The 16,312-nt window shown below is 43.5% G+C and overlaps 1 protein-coding gene across 1 annotated transcript in view; it reads left to right on the forward strand.

Annotated features, from left to right (window-relative positions):
* LOC144099448 (NADPH oxidase 4-like) overlaps window positions 1-16,312 on the forward strand; it is a 147,633-nt gene that overhangs the window by 100,080 nt on the left and 31,241 nt on the right. The window contains exons 2-6 of the mRNA XM_077632751.1: window positions 9,685-9,780; window positions 11,396-11,509; window positions 11,765-11,849; window positions 14,881-14,978; window positions 15,841-15,868. Coding sequence (XP_077488877.1) covers window positions 9,685-9,780; window positions 11,396-11,509; window positions 11,765-11,849; window positions 14,881-14,978; window positions 15,841-15,868 — 421 coding nt within the window. The remainder of the gene's footprint in view (window positions 1-9,684; window positions 9,781-11,395; window positions 11,510-11,764; window positions 11,850-14,880; window positions 14,979-15,840; window positions 15,869-16,312) is intronic.

Genomic DNA, 16,312 nt, shown 5'->3' on the forward strand with positions numbered 1-16,312 from the left:
CGAAAGAGATCAGTATCTTTTGGATGTAAGCAAAGTCTTCCTGGCTATCGAGTGCGAGTTACACTCGGTAAAAGAATAATTGCTGTAATGTGCAAGCCAGGACCGCTGTGGGACACCGGGATCGCTGGATTAAGTTGTTGTGGCGACACACTCTGCGCATATTTCCGCGCAGCCTCCGCCTTGTTATCATCCGGCCCAGCGTAACACGGCCACACGCTGGACTGCATTACCGATAAAACACAGCGCCACCGCTGCGTCACCCGTGGCGTGCCGCACCGACGATGGCTACAAAAAGAGGCTTGCCGGCTGAGAAGTGCGGATGTTTTCCTTCCGCTACCTGACACGAGCGTAGGATTTTGAGAGAGACCGTGCCATGGTATTTACTGTACATAGATTTTTGGCCTGTTCGGTACCTGTTTCTGTCTGTCCAAATTGGTGACTGCTTTGACCATTTTTCTTGCTCCTGTGGTTTCGAGATTACCTTATGTACTATTCATGTATAAATATTGTCTGGTGTAGAAATAAATTATCTTTGTTAGCGTTGGTATGCTCGTATGTTTCCGTCGCTAACCGAATAAAGTCATTCTGTTTTATGTTGGGATTCGTCCTTCAGCAGGAACGACATCCCACATAGTGACCAACATGCGTCATTACCACGTCAAGCTTCGTATGTTAGCGTAGCATCTTCTACTCACACATTGTCATCAACTTATCAGAGCCGTTACTCTGATGAGACAGGAGTTGCTCTGACAAGACCTTTCGCACGGCATGTGAGGGCAGCGACAATGTATGGAAACGCAACAAGTGTCCGTTAAACCGGAAGCTATGAACAAGCGTCACAATAAAGTAGCATGTCGCGGGTTCCGCAACGGTTCAGTGGAAATTTAATCGCTGGAATCACCATACGCACACGCGATGGCAGTCCGTCTTGCTCATTCTGGACTTCGTCCGTTGTAATTTTTCGCGGCATTCAATTCTTGTGGAGCATTTACTACTTGTAAGGGTTGTTGCCATGGCTGAATGAATGAAGAGTGGGTCGTAAGCAAAGTATGCGATTGCATTTATCGTAACCAGATACAGCTATTTATACATGAAGGCGCAGACAGAAAGGCCTGCTTCCACTTGCCTGACCTAGACCAGCGTAAATGTGTTACTCCTCTGTTGCTTTTGATTGTTTTTTCTCGTTTATTTGGGTGTTTCTGCAACTGTGTTTCCGCAGAAAAAACTTCGCTTTACATTTTTTTCTAGGCCCCGATCGTTAGCTTGTATGTCCTTAATTTGTTTTACCTGACAGTATTCTATTTTTAACTGATGCTCTAGATACAATTGTTTTCGAGTTAAATACCTGTATATGAGCTGCCCTTTCTACCAAAGAACCCGAAATAAAATATATGCGACTATTGAGCGCAGAGGGATGGCACATATATCACCGAAAGAAGCCGGTAATTCTTCCCCAGGAAATATTACTAGCCGGTACCCAAAAATACGTTCTGAAACAAACAGCCAAAAAAAAAAATCCGCCGAATTTTCAAAATATAAAAACCGTAAATTCCAACGTCTTCTAGTAACGCATGCAGCGAATTCCCTAGAGACAGTGGACCCGAAGCCTGACACTGTTGCGCTATGTAACACACACTTTTCCCATGTGAAGTCCTTTGCCGTGGGTGCCTTGGCTGATGCTATGTGGAGAAAAAATACCAGGGATCACTGTAGGAATACGTATGCGTCAAAAATACATCAACATGGATGTACACATCAGACTGGTTTATTTCTTGTGCTGTTTAACATCTTGCTCGACGTTGAGATTTGTTCGTCTGTCCCAAGTATAACAGTAGATCTACCTTCCGTTTTATGACGAAAGCTTATCTTGCACCACAAGGGATGGACCACTGGATACACGAGCTACACGTTTAATGTTGCGTGGCAATGTGCTTTAACATGATCGTAATTAATGGTCGGGCATAATAGTTTCAACTGGCGTTAGGGCTGTTGCGCGTTGCGGCCCGTCATTCAGTGCCGCCAGGAATAACACATGCAACAAAGGCTTAAGTGCTCCTGCAAGTTAACTGTTGCTCCAGCAGTCAAATATTGTTAGCCGAGGTCACAGAAAGCGACCGTTGGATGCGCGTGCACTTAGTTTTATGCCTGGTGGTTAGCGGCTGGGTTTTGAAAGATCTCCTGGCACTGCTAAACTGGAGGATTTCTATAGTTGCAATTCTGACTAGTGGAGCAACCATAATTTACTGATAACATTAATTACTATCTCCCCAACACGTATTACGTTCTTCTTTTTTGTAAAATCATTTGTTAATAAAGATATTATACTGAAAGTGTTTGAGTTTTTGTAACGCGTGCTGCGAGTACGTGCAGCTGCTGTGAAGCAGGCTTACTGCATTGTTTGTCTACGTTCAAATGGAGGAAGATGCTTGTAATTTGTCTTTGCGAACTGAGAAATTAAAGTGGAAAAGGCCATTGACTTTCATCATGCCAAAAAATTGGCGGCGGTTTAGCTCTGGTTAAGCCTGGAGTGACGCGGTAGCTACAGCTGGCCGAATGGAACTTGCTCAGTTGAATGGAAAAGTCATTCGCCGCTCCGTTTCGCTGGGCGTTTCTTCATCATCTTCGTCCCACTTGACACGGTGCATGCGCACAGTGGTTGCAGCTCGGTTTCGCCGGCGCGCCTCGCAGCCGGCAGCAGCAGCTGCTCCGCATCACGTGGCTGTCACGTGACCAACCACGTGACCAGCCACGGCGGCGCGCCGCCGGCAGCGGCTTCGCACCACGTGACAGCGTGGCGGTGCAGCCAATGGGTGGTGGCGCCGCCACGCTGAAGGCTCGAAATGCTACCGTAATGTAGCTATCGCTACAAAAGGAAAAAAGCTCACGTACACCTCTTTCCGTGTGCGAGGGCATCGACCGAATCACGCCGTCGACTCTTGCCCGCTGCCCGGGCACCACTGCTGTTAATCCGCATTGCGTGCAGAATAACCTTTGAATTTCGGCGTCTCCGCGGAAGCTCCGGTGCTTCGCCCACGAAGCCCGGTCCGCAACAAGCTCGGACAGCGTCATATCGCCTATGGCGAGAGGCTCGGGTGCGCTCAAACTATGAGCTAAAACGGGATCCCACGCCGGCTTTCTTACATAATCCGCGCGGCGTAATCGACTCCGCTGACTGTGCCTTGTAAGCGCTCGGCGCTGCCGGCCGGCCATCTGAAGCGGGCTATCAGTTTCCTGCTTCGGCTGGCGCGCCCTACCCTTCTTAGCCGCCGCTGATGTTATCGCTGCTACCGTTATCGACAGCGCTGAATCGCCCCGCCAGCCCAGAAGCCAGCCTCGAGGGACAGTGCACGCGGCTATAGCGTAAGCGGCTCTCGGCGCCGCATAACTCCACCTCTGCAGCTGGGACGCTGCAAGAACAAGAAAATTAATATATAGAAAATACATTCACGGATACGCGATGTAGAAGAAAGCAATGGCAAACGAACGCGGACTTTTCCTGGTGTTGTTCCGCGATCGGACGAGAATCAAGAAAACCACGCCGGTCGTGAGCATCGATCTGATCTGACCCACAAACTGCATCGAGAGACGTTCCGTGCCGGCAATAAAAGTGCGCCGAACGACGTAGACAGTTAGGTCTTGAATATTGCGTTACAAGCTTAGCGCTACTCTGGTTGCTGCTGAGATGGCCTTCATGAGGTCGAAAGCCCAAAATTATGTATAAAGATAAAGCGGCGAGGTATTTTTGTGTGCCTGATCAACGCGTTTCTCGTAACGATTTGCGCTGAAATTTTATCCAGTGCACGCCTACTGTCTCCCGAAGGCCGCGCTCGGCGGTACGATTAAACGTAGTAGACTGACAGGAAGGTTAGGTTAATCCAAACAGTGCATACGCGCAGTTACGTCGAATATAGCGATCATTTTATGTTGGTTCTGATAACTACCTCAGAGAGAATGTCAAGCGTATAGCTATCGATTTTTCAGTTTGATCTGGGGATCGCCAGGGGTCCTTGTTACATCTCCGTTGACTTGCTGCATTAAGACCAAACTGATTTTTTTCACTGTCCTTAAGTGCGCTTTGAACACGGATAAATTCGCTTCTAACCTCCATGTCCAGCACATCGGGCTGAAATAAGAGAGAAAATAACACGCGTAACGGCTACTTCGGTTGCTTTGATACAAAAAGGCAGAACCCTTTGTGGAAGACCGAGAAAGCGCCCTTCGGAAGAAAGCGGGCTGAAGAAAGTAGGGGAAGTAGCGAAAAAAAAAGTAGCGAAATATCACTTGAATGCGTAATTGCGGAACTTCACTGCGTTCTAGCGGATCAGCAAGACTAGTTCTTGATTCTGCACGTCTTCAGGTCCAAATATGTTCTCTGAAGTCTGCGACATACGTCGAGTGGGGCGAATGTGCAATGGAGGCTGGGATCGACTCTCACAGTTGCAATATATTCCAACATGCATGCGATCCCACAGCACTCGAAGACGTTACTGATTCACTCTGACGCTTATTGCGGCGCACATTGAAGAACCCCATGCATTTTAAATTAACCCAGAGGCTACCACCACCGCCATAGTTACGCTGCTAGAGAGCACCGTATACGTTCCGGCTACCTGCTTAAAATAGCCTGAGTAATTAAAACACACATAGGCGCAACGCATAAAAATGGTTAGAAAGGCTCAACTAAGTGCGGAGTTCGGCTCAAGGAGACAAGCGCATATACCTTCTTTGCTAGCTTTTAACAGTACTTCCTGGGAACTAAGCCTTAAACGCTGAGGCTTGGTGCTGTAAGCCGAAGAGGCTCCGTGGTTATCGCGTGCTTTGTGCCGTGGTGTTCAGCGCCTAGCGAAGAAGAAAACAAGGCGGAAGCCAATCAGTATTAGTACAGGGGAAAGTTTATCCTGTTTGTGAGACGGAGGCGGTCCAGATTCTCACGCCTGATTCCCACTACGATGTAAGGCCCAGGAAGTGCCCCGTTAGTAATAAGGTCGAAAGACCGGCGGTTAGATCGCGAAAATAAAATCCCAGCTAAGTATGAGGTCGAGAAAATTTGCACACGGATGAGTAAACTTCGTGAGCATTCTAAAGCGGTGACAGGAAGGAAAAGGCGCCTGAAGTCGACATATTTTTGCCGTCCTTCTGTAGTACGACGCTGACTGCGTACGTTGTTGGTTTCCGGTTACGTATAGTTGCGACTATATTTGAACGCTAAGCCCATTTTACTTAGTGGTGCGGGCTGGGACAGTCTTTTCTTGTTTCTTTTTTTTGTCCCAATATACTCTATGTGTTTGAACGCTATATCGTTAAGGCTCCTGTTGCGCCGAAAAGCCGGCATCGCCGAAGTCGTCATCGTCGGCGTTGTGAGCAAAAAAGCACGTGACCCGCCTGCCACGCAGGTAACGTGACATTGTGATGTCATCACAGCCTGACCACCGTGGCAGTTAAATTAACGACTGGTCGCGAGAGGTTGCTCGGGTAGAGCAACATGGGTTTCACAAACCCCTTCGGTGGATATGTGTAACCCAGCCAGTAGTGTAACACACAGTGGCGCATCGCTTAACCGCTACACCACTGCGCCAGGAGAAGTATGACTCCCCGCGATCTAAGATTGTAAAGTAGAGAAATGCCATTTCCAGGTATACATAAATGTTGTGCTTCGGTGAAAGAAAGAACAGTGCCTATGTATACGAAATGATATTCGAAGGGGACCACAGGCCGCTGTTGGCACCCATTAACGCTATCGCGTCATACTCTTAAGGCGGGGCTTAAGTGTTCCCTCAGGATTTCTACTATCTGTGATTCCGCTTTAATTTTGTTGCTCTAATATTGTGACTGGCGACTCTGGCCGTACTTGTCTTGTGTCTCTCTCTCTTATTTATCATATCCTTTATCTATATTGCATCGTATTTAGATGTTTTTTTGCATTTGCACAGTATTTAGCGTATTCAATATTTTCTTGTTCGTTGTAATGTGCGCTATGATAAAGGCTTTGGCCGTTACTGTGCACTCTGTATAAGCGTTAGCGATGATGATGATCACTGCTTGGTGCGCGCCGACGCCTGCAGCGCTGCTACCATTCGCGTTTCCCCCGTTCCGGATAGGCGCAGGTGATATGCAAATTGGCCGAAAGAGGGGCTTTCCATTGACCACTGTTGTCTTGCTCCGCTTTTATCCTGCTCTGTCCATGTTACCGCTGACATTCTGGTAACACGATGATCCAATGCCCTTAGAATGGACTAGTCATGCAATGGCAAGTACTGCTCGTCAGGGAATGCGTGCATTGCAACATGATCCCTACATTTTCTCGGTTTTGCACTGGACACGCTGTGAAGTGGGACCTGTACTGTGAAAGAATTTTAGACAGTGTTCTTTCAACGAGCTAACCATGTTTGACGGCGGCTGTTCGAGCGAAGAAGCGTTTTTACTGGGTTAAAATGTGCGTCTTTGTCTCGCTTGTCCTCGTTGTTCCGCTCCAACTTCTTCAGTATGCATATCAACCAACTATCCCAACTTTCTGCTCTCCTAAGTGTTATTTCTAGTACATCAGGCTCTTTTTTGTAACTTATTTAACTTCAATGACCCTGCAGTGATTGTTGCAGCCGTTTCTGTGTGCGCGTGCAAGGCGAGGATCTTTTCCTGGCATCTTCTTTATGGTTTGTGCCCTACGGATGTGCTTGCGCTCACAGGGTTTTTGTAATCCTCGGCGGGATACCGAAAACGACTGTGCCGAATGTTGAGGTCGGTGTGGTGCATTTTTTATGGACCAGCTGCGTATCGTCAGTGGCAGAACGACAAATGACTCAACATTTCGTCACTGGTGGGCCACTTCGTCTAAAAAAAGCTCTCGTCTTTGTTTGTCTCGCTTGTCCTCGTTGTTACGCGCCAACTTCTTCAGTGTGCACTCTTTTACAAGCCAAAAACTTATCGCGTTAAAGGGTGCCCTATTTTACTAAATGGTCGCAGAGAACTAACAGCTAAAGAAATGACTTGTTTTTCGGTTCATGATGCAACAATGGTACACTCACTCCACAGCACTCGCAGAACTCTGCGTGCCTTTCGTTATGGCAGCGACTTGCAACGGCGTCGACTGTGTAGATACACGGCCATGATGTCAACAGGTTCGGATGTCTTCCCTGGGCATTGAAACCCATGCTTAGAAGAAACTGTGCCATACCTTAGGGAAGCGAGGTAGCGCTACGTTATTTGATTTGCAACACTAGATGTACAAGCCATTAGGAAATTCACTGGTGGATCCTACGTTGACAGCTTGCTTCTTACCTTCAGCTCGCTTGCCAGTTTTTTCCTTCTGCCGATGACGTTAGCATTATAGCTAAATTGGAACTATCATTTGATGTGATTCAAAATAGCGCTACTAACGATTCTTATGATCGTAATTAGATGTGGTTGAAGTTCAGGAACGCTATGCATGCTTGCATTCATCTTTTCGTTACCTTTAAATTTAGGAAAACTAAAGTGTCGAATCTATGGATTACGGGAGATATTATTCGTTGCAAAAGAGGAGTTAATTGTCTCAAAAAGAAAACAAGAAGCGCAACACTCGAAACCGACGCGATTAAACTAGGCTCGTTTCTGCGAAGCTAAAGAACAAAATTCACCAGGAATAGAATGATTTTTGCAATATTCACTCAAGTAGGATGATAAGGGAATCACCTGCTCAGCTCTTCAGATTCACATCCCCAAAAACATCTCGTGCCGGTACTTTCATGATGAACAGTCGCTTAACGTCTGACGAAATAGTAGTCTCAGATATGTGCAACGAGCCTTTAAAACCGGCCTTCACATGCGAAAACTTATGCACACCTCATTTCGGTAAATTTGAAATTCGCTCTGCCATTCATAATTTCAAAATAGCTGAATCGTGCGTATTTAGTTTTTATTAAATTTAGAAAAGATAGAAAACTCTGGACATGATGAAATGCCCTGTGCCTTTTTAAATAGGATGCACAATAGTCGTGTAAATTTCTGACGGTCATTTTCAGTTCATCCCTCTCGTCCGGTACGTTGCCGGGCGACTGGACGCTGTCCAAAATTAAGCCGTTATTTAAAAGTGGAACACCAACTTATTTCAAATTATCAGCCACTTGCCCTAACCTGTAATTACTGTAAGTTACTGCAGCACATCACTTATAATAAAAGGATTCTATTGCCGATGCGAGCGACACACAAGAAAGACAGAAGACAACACCGGGCGCTTCTTCTTTCTTCTTTTTTGTCTGTTGTTTGTCTCGGCGCTAGAATCCTTTTACTATGTCCGACAACCAACTAGCCCACCACCTAACTCTTTTAAAGTACATCGCTGATAAACACATTACCTTATTTCTTGATACTCATTCCAATCTTTCATCAGCTCAGCACAGCTTAGCGCGACCCAACACGCTGAAGCAGTTTACGATTTGGCTTGTGCTCTAAATGACTGAAGTCAAAAATACGCATTGTCTTGGACTTAGACAAGATATTTGATAAGATTTTGCACTCGAAACTCTTTATTACTGCGTAGATTACTAAAAAAATTTGCTTTGTTACTGGCTTCAAGCACAGCTTACGTCATGACATCTTTAGGTTGTTTTTAGACAACTTCATTTTATATTCTTACCGGCTGTAGCAGGGTATGGTCAGGGGTATTCTCAAGGTAGGGTACTGGGATCCTTACTTTTGTGGTTTCACATAAATGGCATTGCTGATGGCTGTAGAACAAAACTCCTGTTCTATGGTGAAGACTGCGTACTGTACTTTGTTGTAAATTCACGTGATAATGAAGTTGAGCTGAACGTTCAGCTCAATTGGAAATCGTGTGGTGCGTGGCAGATATGTGGGATTTATTTTGTGCCCTATGTCTATGGGAAATAATAAGCGTTAATTAATTGTTGATTATTCAGCAGATGAAAATCAACTTCTTTGAGTTTCAGAAAACTAGTTCTTCACGCAACTCATGATCTGCGTTGGGAACATCATTTTACCCAACAGCTAATAACGCCATGAAGAAATTACATTATTTGAACCCATGTCTTCGTATCTCGTCTAGTCCCGTGCTATATGGCAATATAATATTGGATTTATCCATTCCTGTCATATCAGTAAACTGGAAAGGCTGCAAGAAAAAACAGTCAAGTTTGTGTTTAGTTAGTATGGCATTACGTCCATTATTACACTAAGGAATACTGAAGGCTTCAGGCCATTAACAGCCGGAAAAATGATTTCGTGCTTGCGTTTCCTCTTTAAAGCTGTGAGAGGCAGATTAAAAAGCAAACAATAATGAATATGTCACACTTTCTTCTGGTTATGCTACGGGACGCAGAAATACTTTTACTTTGGCGCCTGCTTTTAAATACTCAATCTTTCCACGGTCGGTAGTTGAGTGGAAAGGTTTTGATGGTGTGTGGGTTGAAGTGGGAAAATTTGAGACGTTGGGTGAACTTAGTATTTGATGTCTGTTGCTTATCGTTTAATATATTTAAGTGTATTGTACTTACATTAACGTGCTTAATATTTCGTGTGTAGCATCCTTTTGAAAGGTTGTTTTTTATTCTTTAACTGTGTACTATCTGGATGTTTACTGATTTAGTGCCCACCCTTCCACGGACCTTGCCTTGGAGATGGCATTGTGGTGAATAAATAACTAATTAAATGAAACATTTTTCTGACGCTGTCTTCCTTCTATCTTTTCAGGTCATCTGGACAGGTGCCGTCACGGCCATATTTTTCGCAACTTACTGCACGTATAAATACGAGGAGAAACACTTCTACCTACGCCAAATACTCGGGGTAAGTTCGCAGCATCTGAGTGTTTATGTGTTTGCTGTAACGTAGCTTTCAGTTATTAAAGAGGCTTGCCGGAGGTCTGCCGACAACAGGAACCTGTGATGGAGCTCTGGCGTAATAGATAACCACCAATCTTGTTAGCTGTTATATATTTGGGCTGATTGGTTTGCTGGCATATTTGTTAATGGAACAGAGAAAACGCCTGATGATGCGCATGACACGCAAAAACGTGACTAGCCTTTCTCAGTTGGCGATGAAACCTTGGCCTCCCGGCCCACTAAAGCGGTCGATTTGATAGACAGCGTGTGCGGTGCATATCGGTGCGAATAATTTCAACGCACGCAAGGGTTTAGGAATGGCAATATACATCTCAAGCTGTTAATGACGCAGTCGAGGACAATGTGAACGCTTTTGAATAGTTTCAGCTTTTTTTGGATGACCTTTGATGTATTAGAATTCAGATCTCTCTATATTTTCTTGTTCCTGTTTTTTCTTTCTTTTTCTTTTTTGATTTTTTAGCTTTTCTCATCTCTTGATAATATACCATCTATGGCTGTATGATCAATGTGCGGGTGGCAACGGCTACTCTTGTAAAGGGTGTGACACACCCATTGCTTTCGCTTTTTCATTTGGTGGGCCAGCTTGAAAATTCTGACGCGGACGTAAGAGCGACTACGATGACACATCGCTCTCCTGTTTTCGCTTGGCTGTTTTTTGGAGCCGTTAAAAAGACGGGAATTTTCTTGACTTTTGTTCCAGTTCGTTTCGTTGCTTTCCTCAGATATTTCACCCCATATGTGATGTCCAATTTTGGGCCTTTCGGGTAAAAGCAAATAACTAAACAGTGCTCTGGCGCATCTGTGGTGCTCCCAAGCTCCATCGGCTGCCTACGCCGCAGACACAAGGATGGCGCCCGCGGCTGCGGCAGGAGGAAGCGCGCTCCAACACTTGACTGCGATTCTTCGGCCAGCAAATTACTTTTGAGTAAATAAAAGGTGCAGTAACTGTCTAACTTCTCAGTGAGCACCTCAACTGCGCCTTGAGTGAAAAGATAGGGCGAGAGAGTGAAATTTCAAGGAGAGGAAGAGACGCTGTAGCCGAGAGCTCCGGATTAGTTTCGACCGTACGAGGATGCTTAAAATGCAATGGCATCGGAGCGCGCACGGGCGCCTTTTGCGTTTGCCGTAACCATTGAGCCATCACGGCGGGTGGAGCGACCTTCCCAGGATGCGGAAGCGGCGGATGAAACTAGTTAATTTCAATGGATGTCGCTACTTTTAGTTCATTTAGCGGTCGTGGCTCTTCATGAAGCGTACTGCCATGTAGCAGCGTTGTTTCGAAGTAGTTAGGGGCACGGAGTTTTGAGTCATTTCAGAAATGTCGCGGCATGAAATAGTTCCTCAGAATGTTTGACGTGCACTGCATGTAACGTGCTCGGCAATTTAGGGAACTTGCCATAGATAGCATGCAAGTTTGTAGGGCACGGCAAGCTACATGACTACTGTCTGCGGTGGTCAAATATTTGTCGGCCTTGTGTGCGGGAATTGTGGGCTAAAGACTAGAACAATGAATAACTAATGTGCAAAGCAAGTATTTGATTCTGCCCTATTTGGCGCAGGTTGGACTTTGCTTGTCCCGAGCAACAGCGGCCGTGATTAACTTTAGCTGCTTCATGGTGCTCATTCCAATGTGCAGAACACTTCTTCAGATTCTCAGTTCTAGGTTGCCGTCGGTAAGTGCAATTCTTTTCAATAAGACCTCGCGTTTACTCGCGCAATTTTTTTACCTTGTCGGCTGCTGTGTGATGGCGGCAGTCAAATCAATCACAATCGAGTAAGTTGCTCTATGTTGCAGATAATTATGAAACATTCCGAAACGGTTTCGGACGCTTTCTCACTGTTAACTTCGGGCCATTGTTACTTGGTGTTAAAAGAATATAATGAAAAAAAAAAATAAGTGAAAAAAAAGTGGCCTGAAACTTTTTCAGAAATTCCACGGCTTTGTGCGGATATGCGTCGACCAAGGCGTGAAGCTCCACGTCATGTTTGCTGCAACCATTATCATCACATCAAGTAAGCTGGACTTTCGTGATATGATTGAATAAAACAAGCTGTTTAGTGATCACTGATGCTCAAAACTCGTACTTTTTGAGCAAAATACACACACAATGTACTTTATCCTTCAAACCTAGATGGGGTCTTCACGTTGTTTTCGCGGCGAAGATTAAGTGCGCCGAACACAATCTGATTTTAGTGAGGCTGACGACGCAAAATTTCACGCGATCAGACTTTGCTAAGCTCCTTTCATGATATGAAACCGACTCTTAGCAGAGCTCTGCTCTTAAGATGGAGGAATTTGTTGCGACAAGGAGGTTGTTTCTTTGCACAGGGACACTAAGCCGCTAAAGACACTAAGGCTTTCCCGGATAAGGTACTAAGCTGCCACTTCGCCTTTTCCTAATGCCCATATTTGCGCTGTGTTTAAATTAGTAGTAGCGCTTTCACACAGACTCCTTTTGGTTACCCTGAAAATTTGCTTTTGTTAGCCTCCCTGCGTTTCCTTCGCCCCCCCCCCCCCTCCGCCCCCTCTCTTTTGACGCGCAGCATACGATCTTAGCTTGGTCACTCCAAACATGTTTTCAGACAAGGTCTTTCCAGTTAGCTACGCGCTTCCTGCTCTACTTAATCAACACTCACGCAATAGTGGACAAGATTTTACAGTTGTTCCTGTATAACAAATCTGTCAAATGTTTTTATGAACAGGTTGTCCATGTCATCCTCAGTGCTTTTTACATGGTGTACCTTGATTTTTCTTTGGGCTTTGCCTTAAATAGAATTTAATTTTTATTTATTGATGTAAATAATTCAATCGGTTGATTTATCCTGTGCTGCCAAATGTCGTCAGTAAGGGGGCAGTTATACCCCGTCTAGCTGCTCTCCGAAGCAGCTTTTTCGCGGCTGATCCTTTCCTTGTAACAGTGGAAAAATAAGGTCATTATTATTATTATTATTATTATTATTATTATTATTATTATTATTATTATTATTATTATTATTATTATTATTATTATTATTATTATTATTATTATTATTATTACTATTATTATTATTATTATTATTATTATTATTATTATTATTATTATTATTATTATTATTATTATTATTATTATTATTATTATTATTATTATTATTATTATTATTATGTTCGGAATGGCTGTTGGATCTGAAATAGGTTTCAGCGATACGGCTGCTTGGACACTTTATGCCAATTTCACAAGGGTTCATCTGACATTTCTCTAGGAAGGTGATATTTAACAACCGCATTTGCTTAGTTATCCGTCAATTACGCCATCAAGTGCGGCATTGGATTTCATTTGCAGCAACAGCAGCAATATAGCGGAATAAGCTTTTCATCTGCTACAGTGGGTACATATTGCTCAATCTGTACGCTGCACTGCAGCGATCAGAAGAAAAAAAATTCTGGTCGAGTTATCAGCAGGTGCCAGCGTCATCCCAGCAAGCACCTGAAGGTGCGAGGAAAATTTAGAAAATGGTGCTGCTGGTGGATGCTACTACTCAGACTTGATGGTGTGCCTCCTTGACTCTTCCTGCTTTGGCTAATCACGTAGCATGGAGAATATTTGTCCGCACCACCGTTTCTCTGTCTTTCTTGAATAAAGTTAGTTGCCACCTGCACTGGAATTTTTAGTGCGGAAAGATTACTTGATTTTATGTGCACGTAAAGCCACCATGCGTCTCAAAAACAGGTGCATAGAATGAGTCGATTTTGAAAAAAATTGACAGGTTTCTGCAGAAGCGATATGTGATGAGAATTCGCAAAAGGTGCATGACCGATTTTATTATGAACAAATGAGAAAAAAACCATGCACACGAAAAACAGGTGAGTGAGCCGTTTTCAGGTTTAAAGAATTAATAGTGAGAAAATGGACCTAAAATTGAAATTCTAAGCATGACATCCATATTTAGGTTTCTGCTCCAAATATCAGTCATAGACAGGGTGATTTGTTTTTAGCTTTACACTTTTTGTTGAACCTGTGAGAAATAGGCTGGTGGGGTCTGTTGAGGTGGATTGTACAGCAAGGCGGACATTATGAACCTCATATAGATCAAATATTTAAACGACTAATTAAATAACTTAACGAATCAACTTTTATTTTTTATTTTAGGGGAAAAGTTTATATGCGAAATGGATGGCCGTCAACGTTAAAGATGATCTGTGTCTTTAAATTCTCTTAATCGGGAATGTGTTCTGAAATATCGAACGTCAAAACTGCGCATTTCAAAGGGTCGTTGAGTTCGCTTTCCCGCATTGCATATTTAAAAATGGCGTCTGTCGCACTTCTTGTGCACCAGATACCCGTGCAGTTGTGGTATTTGATGATTTAGAATAAGTTCAGCGACGGTTCCACAAGCATTGACGCCATTTTTGTAATTAGGTAATGCAGAAAAGCCAACTCAACAAGCTTTCAAACCCGTATTTTTGACCTTCGATATTCGGAACATCACCGATTAAGAAAACTCAATAACAAGGCTAACCTTCGTTGCTGACGGCAGTAAATATCGCAATATAGCCTTGTGGTTTAAAATAAAACATAAGAAAAGTTTATTAGTTCATTTAATTAATCGTCCGATTATTGATTCATATCAAGTACATGATGTCCCCCTCGCTGTACAATCCAGCTCTACAGACCGCAGAGACGTCTCTTTCATAGTTTTTTAAAATAAAAGACTGGTAGTGTTAAAAATCTCGATGTATTTGTTGTGGGCGTCGTAGCAATCTTCAATTTTGTCTATTATAAGTTTTGCGCACCTTTCGCAGTTCCGTCCAAATAAGTGCAAGTGCGGAACATGTTTCTGGAGCACAGTTGAGAATGTACTTCATTCTACATAGGCGTCTCTTGGATCTAAGCGTATTGCTCAACTTTTTTTCTTCATGGCCGATTTTGTACACATGCTTTCATAGAATACATTGTGAGGTGTGATATTGTGCAGTAATTTCAAGGTTGCTCATTAGCTTCACAGCTTCATTTGATGTCAACTTCAGCTGTCCTGATTATTTTCATTATGCTTCTTGCGATTGCAGTTGTCCATTCGTTAGCGCACCTTGTTAATGCGTGCAACTTTTCTTCCAACTACTCGCACGACTATGTGGATATCAACATGGCCAGGTATCCTGGAGAGGTAAGCAGTCAGCACATCGAGCCCGTGCAGCAAGCTCTAAAATATTGGGAACTGGGGGATTTAACGTTGCACATCGAAACATGGGCTATTTTCCACGCCCGTAGTGGACTGTTCTGGATTAATTTAAACCACCGGGGCAGATTTGAAGAATGAACAAACACTGCAAATGTTCGCGGCAATATCCTCTACATCAACTACCTTTGCGAAGCAATCGATTTAAAACTGAATAAATTAGCAAAATTTGATAGCACGCCGGAGCTGCCTGTTTTTGTCCTGAAATTTTCATTTCAGAGCAGTTACTGGAATCGTAGCTTTCGTCACTTAAGAAGAATAGAGGAATATATTTGGATTTGAATGAAAATGGCACATATTATATTATCAAACAAATTTTTTTCGGCCTTTAAACTTCTAAATTAGAAATTAAGGAAAAAGTGTTAGCAGCGGACTCTGAAATATCAGGCGACAAATTAAACGTGAAGTTTTGGTGCTAGTTAACTGCTATACGGTATAGTGAGGAAATTCTAAGATGTGTGAATCATGCTCGGGCTAAACGTAGGAGATAACACTACGAGATTGTGAGCGCGTTTTTTGCGAAACGTATTATTCGAGAAGTAATTTTTGACATTTTCAAAGCACATCGCCATTGAAAAAGATTTACAAAAAATTAGAAATGACAAAAAAAAGCTGTGCTGTTTTTATATAAGAAATGTATATCGGTGGGTGACGGGATTATGTCCACAATTTCACCCGTGATATGTATGACGTCAGTGACAAGAAAATGGGTGCTCTAACCTGAACGTGCCTCTTCCTGTTGTTCTTTTGTTCTTTTTCTCTGTTCTTCTTGCCTTCTTGCTGTCTTCAGGATCCACTTCTCATGATACTCAGGACAGGTAAGGTTCCTGTTGTTTTCATTCATTTCAAGTTGGCATGAGAAAGCAATACATTACAACTAATTAGAATAGTGTTGAGAATGTGACAATTTTCGGAATGCTGTTAGAGATATAGGGAAACGAATATTGTTAGCAAACGTTCTAAGTTATTTGAGCGCTGTTTCACAATGAAAATTTCAGTCAGAAGGAGTGCTTTGCATCATCCTGTCTAACTGCACCACCTACGGAAGTTCGGGCTGGTGAGCTACGAGCTATGTAGGTTCTTTGCGTGATGTAATCAAATTTGATTATGCACATGCATTTGCCGCGTTTTTTTTCTTTGTCAGGAGCTTATTTCACATGATTTTAAGCTTTTGCCTTTACTCCGTTCCCACGCCTACAAATTGGACATCCTTTTAGCATAATAAATAAATTAACGTTGTAGGTTTCTATAATTCTCATTTA

This window comes from Amblyomma americanum, chromosome 7 (genome assembly GCF_052857255.1).
Source record: "Amblyomma americanum isolate KBUSLIRL-KWMA chromosome 7, ASM5285725v1, whole genome shotgun sequence".
NCBI lineage: Eukaryota > Metazoa > Arthropoda > Arachnida > Ixodida > Ixodidae > Amblyomma > Amblyomma americanum.